The sequence below is a fragment of the Maylandia zebra genome, linkage group LG20 (genome assembly GCF_041146795.1).
Source record: "Maylandia zebra isolate NMK-2024a linkage group LG20, Mzebra_GT3a, whole genome shotgun sequence".
Classification (NCBI taxonomy): domain Eukaryota; kingdom Metazoa; phylum Chordata; class Actinopteri; order Cichliformes; family Cichlidae; genus Maylandia; species Maylandia zebra.
This window is the reverse complement of record NC_135186.1, coordinates 15,458,306-15,475,361: the sequence shown is the minus strand read 5'-3', so window position 1 is coordinate 15,475,361 and position 17,056 is coordinate 15,458,306. Positions and strand designations below refer to the sequence as shown.

The 17,056-nt window shown below is 43.8% G+C and overlaps 1 protein-coding gene across 4 annotated transcripts in view; it reads right to left on the bottom strand.

The window, feature by feature from the left end:
* Positions 1-17,056, bottom strand: part of LOC101480832 (collagen alpha-1(XX) chain) — a 45,057-nt gene that overhangs the window by 1,007 nt on the left and 26,994 nt on the right. For all 4 annotated transcript variants that reach the window (XM_076878402.1, XM_012923051.3, XM_076878403.1 and 1 more), the window contains 23 exons: positions 16,547-16,692; positions 16,281-16,410; positions 15,759-15,875; positions 14,893-15,039; positions 14,707-14,763; positions 10,021-10,059; positions 9,771-9,909; positions 9,358-9,500; positions 9,033-9,142; positions 8,620-8,778; positions 8,410-8,487; positions 8,152-8,238; positions 8,016-8,069; positions 7,323-7,418; positions 6,651-6,704; positions 6,510-6,563; positions 6,372-6,425; positions 2,490-2,561; positions 2,372-2,407; positions 2,158-2,224; positions 1,848-2,036; positions 1,673-1,750; positions 334-495 (listed from right to left, as the gene is read on the bottom strand). In XM_076878402.1, coding sequence (XP_076734517.1) covers positions 334-495; positions 1,673-1,750; positions 1,848-2,036; positions 2,158-2,224; positions 2,372-2,407; positions 2,490-2,561; positions 6,372-6,425; positions 6,510-6,563; positions 6,651-6,704; positions 7,323-7,418; positions 8,016-8,069; positions 8,152-8,238; positions 8,410-8,487; positions 8,620-8,778; positions 9,033-9,142; positions 9,358-9,500; positions 9,771-9,909; positions 10,021-10,059; positions 14,707-14,763; positions 14,893-15,039; positions 15,759-15,875; positions 16,281-16,410; positions 16,547-16,692 — 2,268 coding nt within the window. The remainder of the gene's footprint in view (positions 1-333; positions 496-1,672; positions 1,751-1,847; positions 2,037-2,157; positions 2,225-2,371; positions 2,408-2,489; positions 2,562-6,371; positions 6,426-6,509; positions 6,564-6,650; positions 6,705-7,322; positions 7,419-8,015; positions 8,070-8,151; positions 8,239-8,409; positions 8,488-8,619; positions 8,779-9,032; positions 9,143-9,357; positions 9,501-9,770; positions 9,910-10,020; positions 10,060-14,706; positions 14,764-14,892; positions 15,040-15,758; positions 15,876-16,280; positions 16,411-16,546; positions 16,693-17,056) is intronic.

The window sequence follows — 17,056 nt, the reverse complement described above, 5'->3', positions numbered from 1 at the left end:
CAACCATTCTTTAAACCATCTGTCTTCTGATTGGCTGCACCTCATAAACGTAAGGTGTGGACAGCAGATTGGGACTTCAGCACTCTCAGCCAAAATGATCATATTACTATATAAGAAACACCACCACCACAACAACAACAACAACAAAAAACACACACCAGAATGTGAGAATAGAAATCCTGCCTACTGTAGCGCTCCTCTTACACCAGACAAACATGCATGTACTTACACATGTACTTCATTAGTTAACACAAAACAAAAAACAGGCCTGGATCTTCATACTCATTACATTCACAGGGTTGCATGATTAGTAGCCTTTCTCTAGCTGCTAACCTGTTTGCTGAGGAAGCATGTGGCAGCCTCCGCTGTTGTCACAAACACCCGGTGGTCCAATCTCGCCCGGCTGACCTGGTGTTCCGGGGATCCCAGATGGCCCCAGCATACCATTTTCTCCTTTGGGACCTGGGATTCCCAGCTTAGACTCACCAGGAGGTCCTGTGGATACACATTTTAAAACAGTAATACTACATTTTATTTTAGGTGCTTATCAAAACACTCATGCTACGAGACAGTCAAAAACAAGGAGTTTATCATTATTCATTATTAGCACATATAGCAACGGCTGCTTTTCCAAACAGCTGAATTCTTCTACTGGTTCACCACAGGGTTGTTGTCTCTCTCCTCTACTATATTTTTGTACACTAATGACTGTCGCAGTACACAGGCTAACAGGCATTTCATTAAATATGCAGCTTACAGTCATTGTAAGCCTTCTTCATGGTGAAGAGGATTCCCATTGGCCTGTTGTGGATGAGTTTGCTTCTTGGTGTGATCAGTCATTCTTAAAGATCAACACTTTGAAAACTAAGGACATGGTAATTGACTTCAGGAACCATTCCCCCCATTCTGCACTGACAGTAGTAAATGGTGCAGCCATTGAACTGGTGGACAGTTACAAGTATTTGGGAGTTGTTCGTTATAAGGCTCTGTCCTTTGAGTCATGTCTTGCTGCTACAGTGAAAAAGGATCAACAACGAGTGTACTTTTTAAGGAGACTGAGAGGTTTTAACTGAATGATGACCCTTTTTTATAAAGGTTTTATTGAATCTGTTTTAATGGTCTGTATCATTGCTTGGTATGGTAATGTGTGTTTGAACAATAAGACCAGACTTAGTAATCTGGGTAAAGTGGCTGGTCAGATTTCAGGGAAGTCTCAGGTCCAGCTTGTGGACTTTTATAACAGGCAAGTGCTGTGGAAGACAACCTCTGTCATGTTGTGTTCAGACCATCCTTTCTTTAATAATTTTCAGCTGCTTCCCTCAGGTCGTCAATATAAAGTGCTTGGAGTAAAGACCAAGAGACAGAGTGTCTTTTGTACCTGTTGCTATTGTCATGGATAATAATACTAAACATAAGGGTTGTTGCCATTACACATTGCACTTTGTTGATGACAAAATTTGGGCTGTTCTCTCTGGGCTTTTTAAAAATATATATTTATTTATTTTTTTGTGTGTGTGTTGTCTTTGTTTGTTTTTGTCTTTCTGTGTATGGACAGACTGCAAATCAACTTCCCACTGGGGACAATAAAGTTACCATTGACCATTGACATCATTTCAAGTTTGGTAACTTTGAATGTGTGTGTGCTTTTATTATGTTACTTATACAGAGGTACCTGCTAATCCCTTGACCCCTGGGTGACCCTGGACATTGGACCCTGCATCACCTTTGTCCCCAGGCACACCTTTCCTTCCTGCAGAGAGGGAAGAGACAAATCAATGTGATAACTTTGGTTAAACATCAAACTGTAAGTGATGTTTTGCTTCCAACAAACTATCTACTAAGCTTACCTTGCTCTCCTGGATATCCAGGCCTGCCAGGTGTTCCCCTTGGGCCTACACGACCCTGTGAGCCCCTCTCACCCGGTGGGCCCTTGGGCCCTGGTATTCCTGGTTCCCCTGGAGGCCCCACTGGCTCTTCAATTGGAACTGGCTTACGACCGATCTCGTTAATGAACATGTCGAGTTTTAACACCTCCTCTGAAAAAGCAAAGAATAAAAATGTTTTGGCACTCTTATTGGACTCTTCCTCACAGTGAGGAGGGCAAACAGCACTGCAGACAGTATGCATTTCTGACATGCTTGCTTTTAGAGTGCTTACTATGTACTAGTTGTTCACAGGCCTGTGTGACCAGTTGGTAGATCATAGCCATGGACTGAGGTTCTCCCTGTAAAAAAACAGAGTTACAAACTGTTTGTCCAGATAAAGTCAATTGAAAAGAAACTGAAACATTTTAGAAGGTATTTAAAAAGAAGATCAGATGCCATTACAGCTGATCTATATGAAAAAAGAAGATAATGATGATATAACACACCTTTTCTCCTCTTTCCCCTTTATTACCTGGCAAGCCCTGTAGTGTAGAGTGTAAAGATAAATAACCAGCTGTAAGGACAGGTCAGACTTTTATGTGATATTTATTTCCTAGGTCTTACCGTAGGTCCCACAGGACCTGGGGGGCCCCTTTCTCCTATAGGCCCTGGGTATCCTGGCATTCCTTGGAAACCCTGTTTAAACATGATAGATAGAATATGCTAGATGCATAAACCTACAGTGAGTCAGACACAAAGTCCTGATAGCAAACAGTTTTATTATACACAAATGCAGCTACATGATTGACTTTACTTGATAAGGTCAGGACACATAAAAGAGCAGCTCATTACACCTCACTAAGGAGGTGAAGAACCGTTTCCCAGTGGTTCCCCTTGGAATTGTTAGTCTGTTTGTCTATCAATCCCACTTCTCAAGTCCACTTTCACTTGCGTAATTAAATAACATACTACATTAGTTTTTAAAAAAGTGTACTGTGTAATATGTGTAATAACTACTTTTTCTGAGTAATGACCAAACACTGATCACAACAGAGAGGGGAAATACCTCCGACATGCACAAACATTTGACCACACAGCATGCAAATCATTTGCAACATATAACGTAACGTGCATGTAATGTCTTTGATATGTTGCTTAGCAATGGTGGTGACTCTCAAAGTGGAGCCAATGAGAATCCAATGAGTATCAATAAGAGAATTGATAAGGAATTTAATTAAAGTGATACCAATAATTGAATAGGAATTGCTAAATTGGTAACAACTTCAACCTCACTGTATAAAAAATAAAAGAACCAAATGAACAGCAGTTGAGCTGAATGTTGTTTTCTGTGTTGAACTACAGTGACCGTATTTCATTTCAAAGTTTGATTAAACAAACCCACCGGCACAATGTACATTTCAAATTCCTTTAATTTTTTTTTTTTTTTTTTTTTGTGTCCCGTTTGGATCTTTAGCCATCAGAATTGTTGTCTTAAGGCCAAGAAAGATGCCAAGCGGATTTATTTTACCAAGTGGATCATCATGGCCTTGCCATATTGGTCCATTTGATTGACCTTTATTATAATTATGAATTTATTTTATTTTCAGTTGCTACAAACGGGACAGACATGACTGGGGGATAGGACAGGGAGAGAGAATGAAAGAAAGAGAGGGAGAGAAAGAAAACCAAAGGGGAGAAGAGACGGTGAGAAGGGGGAGAAGAAAGAAAGAAAAACAAACAAAAAAAACAAAACACCTGGGTCACCTGTATGGAGAAAAAAAACAGAAGAGAAAGCAAACAACAAAGAGCAACATAATAAAAAAAACGGCACCATCACAATAAACTAGCTAGCAGTAGATATCAGTAGATACTAAATAATAAACGATATTGTGCAGCACGCAAGATAGACAGCGTACAATGTGCTTTGAGGCAGCAGCCAAGAAAGCTGTAGTCCGCGTCTGTGAATACCCGTGTGTACACCTGTGTGCATACCTGTGTGGATCAGCATGCTTGCATTCCAAAGGTTTCCATGTAACGATCTGCTAGGGAGTGTGGGGAGCCACAGCCCCGTCCTCCAGGGTATGAAGCAGGTATGGAGGAGATCAAAACTCCAGACATCCAGAGGTCCCCAGAACACAAGAGACCAAGGAAGACCAACAGAGGGGCAGCCGCGCCACTGTCCCAGTAAGAGCTGAGGAGAGTCCCAGATGAGGGCTCACTCAGCAGCCGCGGAGCAGAAGCCAGGGGGGGTTGCAGTGACGCGCCCGTGAGCTCCGCCGGCAGCCAGCTGTGCCTGAGTGACCGAGCCCCAGGCCGAGAGGCCGGGGGCACCCCACCTCCGAAGTGGCCCGAGCGAGCCCCAGGCTCCAGGCCCCGATAAGCGGCCGCCAAGGAGTGAGCCGGTGTGTACCCGGACGCCCACCCCCAGACACAAAGAACCACCAACGCACCGACACCTGAGGGAGTCCGCCACTGGCAGGGGAAGTGGTGGGTGGAGATAGGCCTCCAAACCTTGGAGGGCCTGAGATGTCCCCAGAGAGGTGGCGTCTGATACCCAACCTGACATATAGACACAGACATACAGGCACACACAGACACAAACATCCATCCCCACCCTCATGCTCTCATATGCACTTACTCCACACTCAACCAACATGGAGACAGACATAAAGAGACGCTGTACACACAATCACACTCCCCAAGCGTACTCTACGAACCGGGTCTAGGTACCCTTGCCCCTGGAGGGGGGAACTGCACCCAGACCCAGGTGGTGTTACCCTTTTCCCTGCGGTGGGGAGAGGCAGACCGCCCCGACTCCGCAGCAGCAGGGAGGCCCCACACTCCAGACCGGAGCTGGACGGCCAACTCCTCCTAGCCCCCCCCGCTCCAGCAGGCCGCAGAGAACGGGGGTGAGAGAAGACTCCAAACCTCCCTCCACCCGCTCATTGTAGTGTTGATGCATGTGTGTTCTAAGGTGCAATTAAAACCCAGGAGGGCATGGAGCTACCTGCCAGAGAGCAGCAGGTAAGCACATGGTCCCTCCTGCTAGCCCTCAATGTCTACATGTATTTAAAATTGAGAGGTGGGCAACGATGCCAGGGGTGAAGTGTACACCCTGATGGTAATTTGGACTCTGTGTATCGTGCCCACCCCCAAGATCCTATATGTATGTGTAATGAGAGAGTGTGAGTAATGTGAATGTCTAAGTTGTGGGATAAAATTGAGGCAGAGGCAGCCAGAAGGGGACAGAGGGGGGGGGGGGGGGGTAGCCTCCTCTGCACCCTGGTGACATACCCCTACTCCAAGGCCCTGCATGTGTGGGTGGTTGTGGTGGAGCGGGAAGAGGGAGGCAGCTGGAGATGGGGAGGGAAGGAAGGGAGGGGCAGGTGACCCCTCCCTGGGGCCAGCCCCCCCGCTGACCCCAGTAGGCACTCCCATACTCCGCGACCCGCCAGGGAAAGGGGGCCCAGGCCCATCCAGACCGGGGCCCAGCGCAGCAGCGCCCCCCGGCCCCACAGAGCCCGGGACAGTCCACCCAACCCCACCACAGAGAAAACTGCACCCACCCCACCATCCACTCATCTTCCAGACTACATAAGACAATAAACACCCAGGCTGAGATCTTCCTCCACCTCTCCTGTATCTCCCCCTCCTGCAGAGAGTTCCTGAGGAGAGGAAAGCTCCTGCAAGATGTGACAATCTCCCCCACCAGTTGAAGAGCCCCCCAGGCGGCTCGACGCACCGGCGGCACCCTGCGCCAGGGATGGGCCCCCATGCACCCACCCGCCCACAACCTCGGCAACACACAAACCAGGACCCAAGGCCCCGAGGCCCGGCCAGGGCCCCAGCCCAGAGACGGAGCACCCCCAGAACCTCACGCCCATCCCGGACCCACCCAGGGGCAGACAGGCTACCAGGTCAGTAACCCACGTCCGTCAGCACAGACCCTCCCCTAGCCCCGCTGCACGCAGCCGCGAGGAAACAGTCACCCGAGAGCCAAAAGAGCCCCCACCCGGACATGACCGCTACCCCGGGTTGAGCCCCCCAAGGAAGATGCCTCCGGGGAACCCCCCTTTAATTTTAAATATGTTCATATTGTCTATTCTTATTTAATTCACTTAATATACAGAATTCACCTGCTTGCTGCTTACATGCTACTACTGCACATTCACCTAATGTATATATTATATATGATGTTCTTCCTCCCCCCCCTTTTTTGCACAAGTCGAGGAGCGTGTCAGGTTACATTTCACTGTGTGTTATACCTGTATAACTATGCATGTGACAAATAAAGAACCTTGAACCTTGAACAAAGATACTTTGTCCTGAGAGTGGTGCTAGAGGACAGCTTGTGTAGTGTCTAAAATGGAAAAGGTTCGTTCACAGTCTAAACTGTTCCCTGATGATAAGATGCACTTTCTCAAACTCAGTGTCACTGCCCAAACTTAAAATTGGCAGCAAAGGCAAAAATGCATACAAACAGATGAAGATGTATTTACGCTTTACCCTGGGTCCAGTGATGCCGGGTGCGCCCATGTTCCCTTCCACACCTCTGATGCCCTGTGAGAGATGTAGCAGAGAGATGAGGACAGAAACAGAGCTCAGCTTGATGCATTCTGTGCTGACTGAGATCAAGCAGCTCACCTTGGCACCTGCGATTCCCTCCTCCCCTTTTTGACCTGGTGGTCCTGGTACCCCCTAGAGAGACAGAGTAGGTTGAGACAGAGAGCTGTTAGAAGCAGATGGTTAGGTTCTGGTGACTCCATTACTTCACTTTAAACTTACCTGCACTCCCGGTCGCCCAGGATCTCCCTTCTCTCCCCTTGCTCCTGGTGGACCCTAAAGAAATTAATACGAGTACGTTTTTGCACAATAAACTATCCACATGGATGCACATACATTTGTTTGGCAAAGCTTTCACCATAGTTACTGTATTGGTACACATTTAACCCTCTGGGTTCGACATTATATTATAGTATTTTTTTAATGAGTGTACGTGATGTGTTGGTTGTATGTTTGTTGTTTGTTTTGACATACTGCGAATCAACTTCCCATCAGGGACAATAAAGTTACCATTGACATTGACCATTGACAGATGGGCGAGTCCAAATGACATGGTTTGAAGTGCAGACTTCAAACTATATACCAGCTTTTAAATAGTGTTTATATCCCATCTAAAATTCGGGTTATGATAAATAATTTTCAGCATACTTTTTCCTGAGTACTGTTGTCATGTTTAGTGCAGGAAGAAACAGTAAACACTGGACTTTGTAAGGACAGTGCTTCCCTTGCAGGCAAAAAAAAAAAAACGACAAAAAACTGTGTAGCCGGTTGTGCTGAAAAGAAATGTTACAAAACAAGGCAAAGTAAACCGTTTCTAAGGTGAAATATAAAGGTAAAATCCAAAGTAGTCAAACACAGCCAATTATACCCTGGACCCCAGAGGGTTAAATCTACCTTTTTGCCCTGCATTGTAATGCCTCGTGGCCCGATGCTGCCCACAGGTCCAAGGCCTCCCTCAAGTCCAGGATTTCCTGGAGGACCTACTTCTCCCTGAAAAAATAAATAAATAAATAAGAGACTAATTCAAAGAAAAGTGAGACTTACAGGTAGATGGTTCTGGTCTGATTAAGTTCCCTTCCACTGTCAGTTGCGCATTGATGTAACACTCATTTATTGTGTATTGTGTATGCGTTAGTCCCAGTAGGGAAATTACTCCTCTGCATTTAACTCTTTCACCCAGTGAAGCAGTGGGCAGCCACCAATGTAGCGCCCGGGGAGCATTGTGTGGGGACGGTACCTTGCTCAGGGGTACCTCAGGGTAGCCGTTCCAACCTTCAGATCATGGGGCAAACACTCTACCTACTGAGCGATCCCTACCTACACTGTGACTGAAACTACATGGAAACAGCTGTTCAACAGCTGCATTTGTATTTTTTTAGCTGATTCTTTGCATATTTTCTTCAGGGAATATTTAATCGTTAAAAAAAAAGTAATGCCTGTTTGCTAAGTCTCCTCTTGTGGCAGGAGCAGCAGGGTTTAAGCTGTTCAACTTCTCAGGCAAAATGAGAAAAACCTGACTGTTATACACAAACTTCTAAATAAAGCCATGACTGCATCTGAAAGGTCTGAATAAAGCTTTCAGCTCACCTTTTGGCCATGTTCTCCTTTTTCACCTTTTTCGCCACGAGGGCCTGGCTTCCCCTGGGAAAGAAGACAAAGAACTGAGTGTTTAACAGTGAGGAATCATGCAACAAGTACTCTGGGTGTGTTTGAGGTGACATACAGGTGGTCCAGGGGGACCAGGAGCTCCAGGGACGTCAGAGGAACAGGTACATGTGTACGCAGGGGCAGGGCAGCTCTCCTCATCTCTCTTACACAGACACAATAATAAAGATATTAAGTGAGCAAATTTACACTGCTCTTAGAAAGGTTCTCTCAATGTTGCACCACCACTTGATAAAAAAAATCATGACAGCTATATGATTTTTTTGTGAAATAATAAGGGTTGAAGAAAGGTGAATGTAAATATTAGCACACTGACCACTCCAGGCAGGTCACAGCAGGTATCCTCTGAAGCCCACGTGGTGTTACAGACGATTTCAAAAGACTGCAGCTGAAACTGGAAGTGATGAAGAGCACAGAACAGACATTGAATACAGGACAGAGGAAGTGATCATCCACAGTTTTTAAAGGTATGTTTAGAGTGCATTAATAGGCTGAGCTAGAATTAATATCAAAGAATGTTAAATACCGGGGCTGAGCCACTGTTAGGTCCTCGGGTCTTCACCAGTTTTCCCAGCATCTCAAATCCATCGGTGGGCAGGTTGCCTAGAGGACGGGCTGGCCTCTCACCCACGTGCTGACAGTCCACAGACAAGGATACACTCACCTGGCTAACAGAAAGGTGAACCTGCCAAATGGAAGAAAATGTGCCGTTTAGGCGTCTGAGGTCTAAGTCATCATATCTACTAACACTAACCCTACCTCACACTTTGGGAGAGTCTTCCTCTCACAGTTCAATGAAATGCAGTGGGGTTAAGTTAAATGATGATCCTAAACTGCCCATCATTAAAACAAATGTGAGAGTGGACGGTTATCTCTCTGCCAGCGACCATAGGGCGCTTCTCAGCGTAGGGTAGCCTATTTTCCTAGTTTTACATTCACCTTGTGGAAACTGCCATAGAACAGCCTGTGGACCTGTGGCTGGTCAAAGGTCAGCTCCTGCACTTCACCTCTGTAGTCCAGACTGAAGTATAACAGGTGCTTGGTGGTTGCTGCAAAAACACAAACACACAGGATAATAAGGTCATCATTTGTTATTTCCCGTAAAAGCCACAATAATGAGCTTAGGGAGGTGAGTTTACAGAAATGTGTTCACTTCTGTTCTCTGTTTTTGTTAAAGAACAATGTAGACGATTAAGGGACTGCAACAAGTCCAAAGACATGCTTCCAGTGCAGGAGGCGGGAAGGTGCAGGCAGTGTTACTCACGGTCAATCACCACTCCCATCTTTGGCTGGAAGTCATTGTCTGTGAGCTGCCAGAGAGCAAAAGGCTCCCTGGGTGTATCCTGCAGCATTCGGAAGGCAATGCTGATGGTGTGCTCTGGGGAGAAACCTGCGGGGTGGATAAACCTGGAAGGATGGCAAGACAGACCGCAAGATTCACTTTTTTCTATCACTGACTAAACACATTTCTGTGAAAGTTTACATAATTTTCCTTTCCATGCCTGAGTCTCACAAGCACAGCACAAAAAAGGACCATGTGATGTTAGGGTTGGCTTATGAGACATGCTACAAAAATTTTGAAAAGCATTGCATTAGTGTCTATGTCAGTGAACTGGTGTTTACTCAAATTAAAATACAATGACAAAGAAAAGGTGGAGGACTGAAAGAAATTCTCACTTGGTGCTCTGTGTCAGTTGGACGTCTCTGTACAGAGTGTAGGTGGGGAGCGTGTTGAAGACAAAAGGCTCAGCTGCCACTCCCTCCACCGATGAGTGAGCTCTCTGAGTCAGACCAAAGGCTTCCATCATGTTGAACCCTAAACCAGCACAAACGTAACAGAAACACAGTGTGGTGCTTCCTTCGTAGTTGTTGTTGTTTGTTTTGTTTTTTTAAAGTTTCAGTTTAAAGGGAGGACAGCGTGTCTCACCTTTAACAATGCTGTTTCTGATGGTGACTTCAGGGCACACTGCAACACAAGAGTGTAAAAGTAGGCAAAAGTACTGCTGTATGCTCGGGTTTTATTCAAAAACAGTGTGTGCACACAGTCAAAGGAGCTTGCAAAGAAAAGCGTCTGGACTTCTTTAAGTTACTTGAAGTATACGATTCAAATGAATTGAATCGTATACTTCGTATACTTCAAGTAACTTAAAGAAGTCCAGACGCTTTTCTTTGCAAGCTCCTTTGACTACGATGACCTGGATGACTGAGAACCTTCACAGACACAGTGTGTGCACACACCAACTTCCTTAGAAATATTTCTTAGAAAACTTATTGTTTACAATTTAAAAACAAACGTGATCTCCATCGTATTAAAAAGCTTTGCATATCAGCACCACAGTCATTAAAAAACTATGCCCATTCTTACCAGAGGTCAACACTTTCACTTAATTTCTTTTTATATTAATCTTGAAGTTATTGTTTATTCCACAACTTGCTTCCGGTATGATGGCGCCTGTGTTTGGCTTCGCCGCTGCCGGGTGCAGTTTGTCACGTTCTATCGTCGTGTTTTTTTTCTCTACTCTGCTGTCTTTTATTTGTATCAATGATGTTCTGGCTGCCTTGGTTTATGATCGTTTGACGCTGTTATCAATCCGATCTTCAATGATGGCCCAAGATGTTCCATCTTCCTCCTCCTTTGGCACTTTCTATGCTCCGCACTTTCCCCCGCACTCCTTTGGCACTTTTCATCTACCGCCAGTGGCTGGATCCTCGGCCAGCGTTCTCAGCGTTCCCCGTAGTTCACGGAGAAGAAGAGGAAGGAGATCAGGTATCCAGGTGAAGCTTAGGCTTTTCTGGCGGCGGGGGCTGATTGGAAAGCGATGTCGTGCGGGTTTTGTTACCTATGCTCAAAACAGCTCCATAGAGAGGAATTTGTTCTCCACGGCCCTGCTTGGATATACAGGGCCTGGCTCTCCGAGACCGTGCTACCTCAGAAGGGTTCAATCCAGACTCTCCTGTTGACTGGCTTTTCATCCCCTCGGTGAGTGGAATATACGAACGTGAAGGCTCTAACCTCGAGTATTTACGTCCTTTAACTCGAGCTTCTCCTAATAATGATGCTCTCACCCCGCTGACTATGGCGCTCTTTAATGCCCGATCTTTGACTAATAAATCGTTTGTGCTTAACGATTTTATTGCTTCTAATAATCTGGACTTCCTGCTTCTGACCGAGACCTGGCAGCAGGGCTTGGACTATTCGTCTCTTATTGAAATGTGCCCAAATGGCTTTTCTGTCATCAGCCAGCCTCGGGGTTCTGGTCGTGGAGGAGGTCTCGCGGTGGCATTTCAGAGCCGTTTCAACTGCCGTTCAGTGAAAGTTGGACACTTTCTTTCCTTTGAATTGCAGCTCATTAAAATCGGTAGTAAGGATCCTTTTTACTGTGCTGTGGTGTATCGTCCACCCGGCCCTAACAGCTTGTTTTTAGCGGAGTTTAGCGACTTCCTGTCCTCCACTATGAGGTTGTCCAAATTGCTTTTAGTGGGGGATTTTAATATACATGTTGATGATGAGTCCGACCTGTTTGCCAGAGGTTTTATCAAAATTATGGATTCTTTTCATTTTACCCAGCATGTGTCCGGCCCCACACATAACAAAGGTCACACACTGGACCTTGTCTTTACCTTGGGTTTGAATATTGATTGTATTTGTTCTAAGGAGATTTTTATCTCTGACCATTATTGTATTCTTTTTAACATGTCTTTTCATGAGCCTATGTCTCCTGTTCACCGGACAGTTATGTCGCGCATTATAAATTCCTCCACAGCACAGAAGTTCTCAGATGCTTTTAATTTAACACTATCCCCACAAAACGGTGTTGATTTCTCAACAGATCTATTTAATGATCATTGTCTTTCGATCTTAGATGAAATCTGTCCGGTTAAAATGAGACCTGTGCCTGTTTCCAAGTCCCTACCTTGGCTAAATGACAACATCCGCTCTATAAAACGTGATTGTCGTAAAGCTGAGCGCTTATGGAGGAAAACTCATTTAAATGTTCATCTCCTTTACTTAAAGGATCTTTTAGCCTCTTTTAACAATGCAATTAGAGATGCGAGGGCTGCTTACTTTTCTCAGTTGGTTGCAAAGAGCAGAGGTAATCCTAAGGTATTATTTGACACTATTACTGATATTATTACTCCTGCTCCACCTGCTGCCATTATTTCTTCTAATGAAGACTGCGAAACATTTCTTTCTTTCTTTCTAGAAAAAATTAGTAATGTAAGGAAAAAATTGTCCCCATCAGCATCTGCACTGTCAGTTCCCACGCCAGTTCGGCCTGTTGTTTTAGAAAGATTTTTACCTGTTTCACTATCCGAGCTGGAAAAATAGTTAGTACAACAAAAGTATCCTCTTGTTCACTCGACATTTTACCTGCATCGTTATTCAAAAATGTCTTTTACTCTATTGGTCCCTGTATGCTCACTATAATTAACACCTCTTTGGGATCTGGCAAAGTCCCTGCTTATTTTAAAACTGCTGTTATACACCCCCTGTTAAAAAAGCCTATGCTGGACCCATCTCTCACTAGCAACTACAGACCGATCTCAAAAATACCATTAATTGCTAAGATTTTAGAGAAGATTGTGGCTAAGCAGCTTACAGCAGTTTTAGACAAATATAATATCTTTGACAAATTTCAGTCTGGCTTTCGTAGAGCTCATTCTACTGAAACAGCCCTTCTTAGAGTTTCCAATGACATTCTGATGCAAAACGATGCAGGTAAGTGTTCTGTACTCCTAATGTTGGATCTCACGTCGGCCTTTGACACCGTTGACCATTATATTTTGCTTGATAGGCTGAAATAGTGGGTTGGTGTATCTGGGTCTGCCTTAGAGTGGTTCTCCTCGTATCTCTGTGAACGATACTCTTCTGTGGCAGTTTCTAAGTACAGGTCATCTTCTACGTCCCTGTCCTTTGGTGTGCCACAAGGTTCTGTGCTGGGGCCCTTATTGTTTTTAATTTATTTACTTCCTCTCCAGCATATTTTGAGCCCTTTTGAGGATATTTGTTACCACTGCTACGCAGACGACATCCAACTATATATATATTTTTTAAACCTGAAGATGCTTCTAAGCTGCGGATTTTAAATGTGTGTCTGGAAACCATCAAAAGTTAGATGGCTGACAACTTCCTCCAACTAAATGAAAATAAAACTGAAGTCCTTGTATGTGCTCCAGACAGACATGTACCCAGCATAATGAATGCTCTTGGTCCCCTTTCAATGTTTGTGAAATCGTCTATCAGGAACCTAGGAATAACCTTCGATCCTGCTCTTACATTGGATATTCACGTCAAATCTCTGGTTCGGTCTTGCTTCTATCATTTAAGAAATATTTCTAAATTGAGCCCCATAATATCTCATACTGAACTGGAGATTGTTATTCATGCTTTTATTTCATCATGACTGGACTATTGCAATTCACTGTTCACATGTCTAAACAAAAGTTCCCTGGAGCGTCTGCAGATTGTCCAAAATGCTGCAGCAAGGCTTCTGACGAAAACATCGAAATACTCACATATAACACCGTTGCTTATATAGCTGCACTGGCTCCCTGTCGACTTCAGAGTCCACTTTAAGATTCTGGTTCTGACATTTAAGGCTCTTCAAGAACAAGCACCATCATACATCATTGAACTCTTACAGCCCTATGCCCCTAGTAGGTCTCTGAGGTCTTGTGGTCAGGGCCTACTTGTTATTCAGTATACGAGACTGAAAACTAGGGGTGATCGAGCTTTTGCTACTGTGGCCGCCAGACTGTGGAATTCTCTTCCTCAGAACTTAAGATCTGCTGATTCACTGATTACTTTTAAAAAACAGCTAAAAACACATCTTTTTAAAATTGCATTTTGTTAACTTTTGACTGTACTTTGTCTTTTTAATCTGTTCCTATACCTTGTAAAGCACTTTGTGATCTTTTATCTAGAAATGTGCTATATAAATAAAAGTTTACTTACTTACTTACTTAACTGCCCGATTATCAAATGGGCCCCTCCTTCCTTCTTTTATTCTGGTTTGTCATTCTTCACCTTTAAACATATTCTAGGTTAAACGTTTATTATTATTATTATTATTATTATTGTCTAATATTATTATTATTCAATTTTTTTCTTTGTGTTTTTGTAATTTCACCACAATCTACCTCAATACCGCATTTATATCTAAAAATATGGAAACACGCTAGCTGTGAATAGCTGGTGTGCACATGTCTATTTACAGTGATTCAGTCACTAACATGCAGTAGTAACAATAACAGTGTCTAGTGCACATGGTCCGTGAATCCGGTGGTAACTTTGACGGCACCCCTCTGATTTTTGTGCGCATACAGGTAAATGATAGTGTTGGTGAAAACTGATTGCTGCACAGGACTGGAACATATTATTGGTGGGCTATTGCCTTTCAGCTGGAGTTTGATTCATGCAAAGACAGAAACACACACACACACACACACACACACACACACACACACACACACACACACACACACACACACACACACACACACACTGTGACTGGGGAATCTGCTGAACTCGTGTGTTAAATTCAGCCCAAAATATTTCATAGGCTACTCAGAAGAAGTTGAAGATAAAGTATACGTGGATCTAAAGATTTACCTTCATTGTGGATAGGGTACATCCGGGGATGGATGGCAATTCGGGCTGGAGCTGCAGCTGTAATAAAATTGCATTGAAATTATTTATATAGAATAATATATTACTGTTCATACATAAACTCTGAATTAAATTAGTTTTTGTGTTTGCTGGCCAATGATCATCTGTGTTTCTGAGAACATGTCAGACCTGTGGGATGGAGGATGGAGACTGCCGGGCCCTCTGCTGAGCCGAGAAGAGAGTGCACACTGATGCGATACAGAGTCTCAGGTTCCAGATCAGTGAAACAGTGGCTTCTGCTGGACTTACTCACAACTTCTTGCTTTGATTGCTTGTCTATGCACACATGCACGACAGAGTAAATTGCCAGCAATCACTGTATGTTCTGTTACAACTAATAACTCACATATAATATATTTATATTATATATATATAATTATTTTCATATAAATTATGAAAATAATTTCATATTTTTTGGATGTTTGTCACACTTAAATATTTCAGATGATGAAAAACATTTAAATTAGACAAAGATAACACAAGTAAACACAAAATGCAGTTGCTAAATGAAGGGGTTAATAATTAAGGGAAAAAACCCTCCAAAGCAGGTAGACAGCAGCAATTCATGGTTCTATTTACCGCAGCAAGTCTTCTAGGTCCTGAAGCAGAAAAACAGCTCCAGATAATACATTACCACCACCATGCCATATCAAAAAGCACCACTGAACGACACAGGAAATCATTCGGTCTGCATCCCAAGTCTGCAATTAATCAGGCCTGAGTATGTTTAGTGAAACTCAACTCAGCTTTCCAAAAAATGTAGTTAGTTACAGTTAATTCATGATTTAACAAGAGGGGCAATCTTTTTTTTTTTTTTCCCACAGGACCAGGGAGGTTTTCCTAATCTATGAAATCATCATTTAAAAACTGCATTTTGTATTTACTTGTCTTATCTTTCTTCTAATATTAAAATTTGTTTGATGATGCAAAACACTAGGAAATCAGGAAGGGGGCAAACACCTTTTCACATCACTGTAGACATGATTACAGAATACCTTTTACATCCTGGATTACAATACGATATCCATCAACGGCAGATACTGGTCTCCATGACACACAGATACTGGAGTGGTCTGACCTGACCACACTCGCACTGCTTACCCGCAAAGTGGCTAGAGAGACAGAAAAAAAGGAAGAAAACAAGCAAAAAACAAAAAAAAAACAAAGCCAAAGAATGTCATCTGCACACTAGCATGGACAATAAACGTAGACACAGTGCACCCAGTAATTTTTGAACTTACAACCAAGTATCAAGAGCAGTACTGGTATTGTACTGGTACTGGCTGCTGTCTCATTGTTCAGAGAGCCCATCATTATGCAGAGAAAGGAATCTGCGTCTCTGGACCAAAATGACTGTACGTGTAGTGCTGTAGAAACAATACTGCCCAAAAACATATGCATATCCCTCCTGTAAGGGTAAAGTAATGGGACATTTGCACTTTTTGCATGTAAACCTGTCGCTCTTCACTGGAAGTTGCACTTGAGCTGTCTTGACATCTTTCCCTTGTTTGACTCACCAGTTTTGCCCTGAGCTGAACCGCTGCCTCCTTCTCTGTTGTGGTACTCAGCAGTGACCAAGATGCTGTAGCGCGTATCTGGCTGCAGTGACTCCAGCATCACCTGCTTCTCTCCACCAGGGACCAGCACCTGCAGAGAACAAACAACACTATCATCCCAACACAGTCAGAACTCATTTAAAGTTTTGGGACTTATGGAATTCTGACACATGACAGCCGGCTGAAGCCCAGAAGAGGTGAAGATGTAATGACTACGACCCACTCACAGTGTGATCCTGGCTATCAGCTCCAGTCAATGCTGTGTAGGACACGCGATACTGGAGGACATGAGCATTGGGAGGTACCCAACTGATCACCATGCTGACGGCAGTCTCATCAGAAACCGTGAGGCTGGTTGGGCCTCCACCAGACACTGCAGCAACATCATAGAAGAGATAAAGTACCACAGCTAACGACACTTAACCCTCACTTTGTTCCTTTATAGGAGGAAATTATTTTGGCAGCAAAGCAAAGTGTTTTTTAGACAATAAATGTAAAGTATAACAGAGAATTTGATACTTTGATTTGATACTTTAACCTCACTACATTTATTTCATAGCTCAGAGTTCTAGTTACTCAAAGATGAGAATTTAGATGTGAAATTTAACCTTTAAGTGACTAGTACTTTGAGAACTGCCATCAATTACACAATGAAGTTCATTTACTTACAGGTTATTGTAGTAGTAATGCTATATTGTACAGAATATGACACGAAGGGCTGCTGACCACAGAAAAGT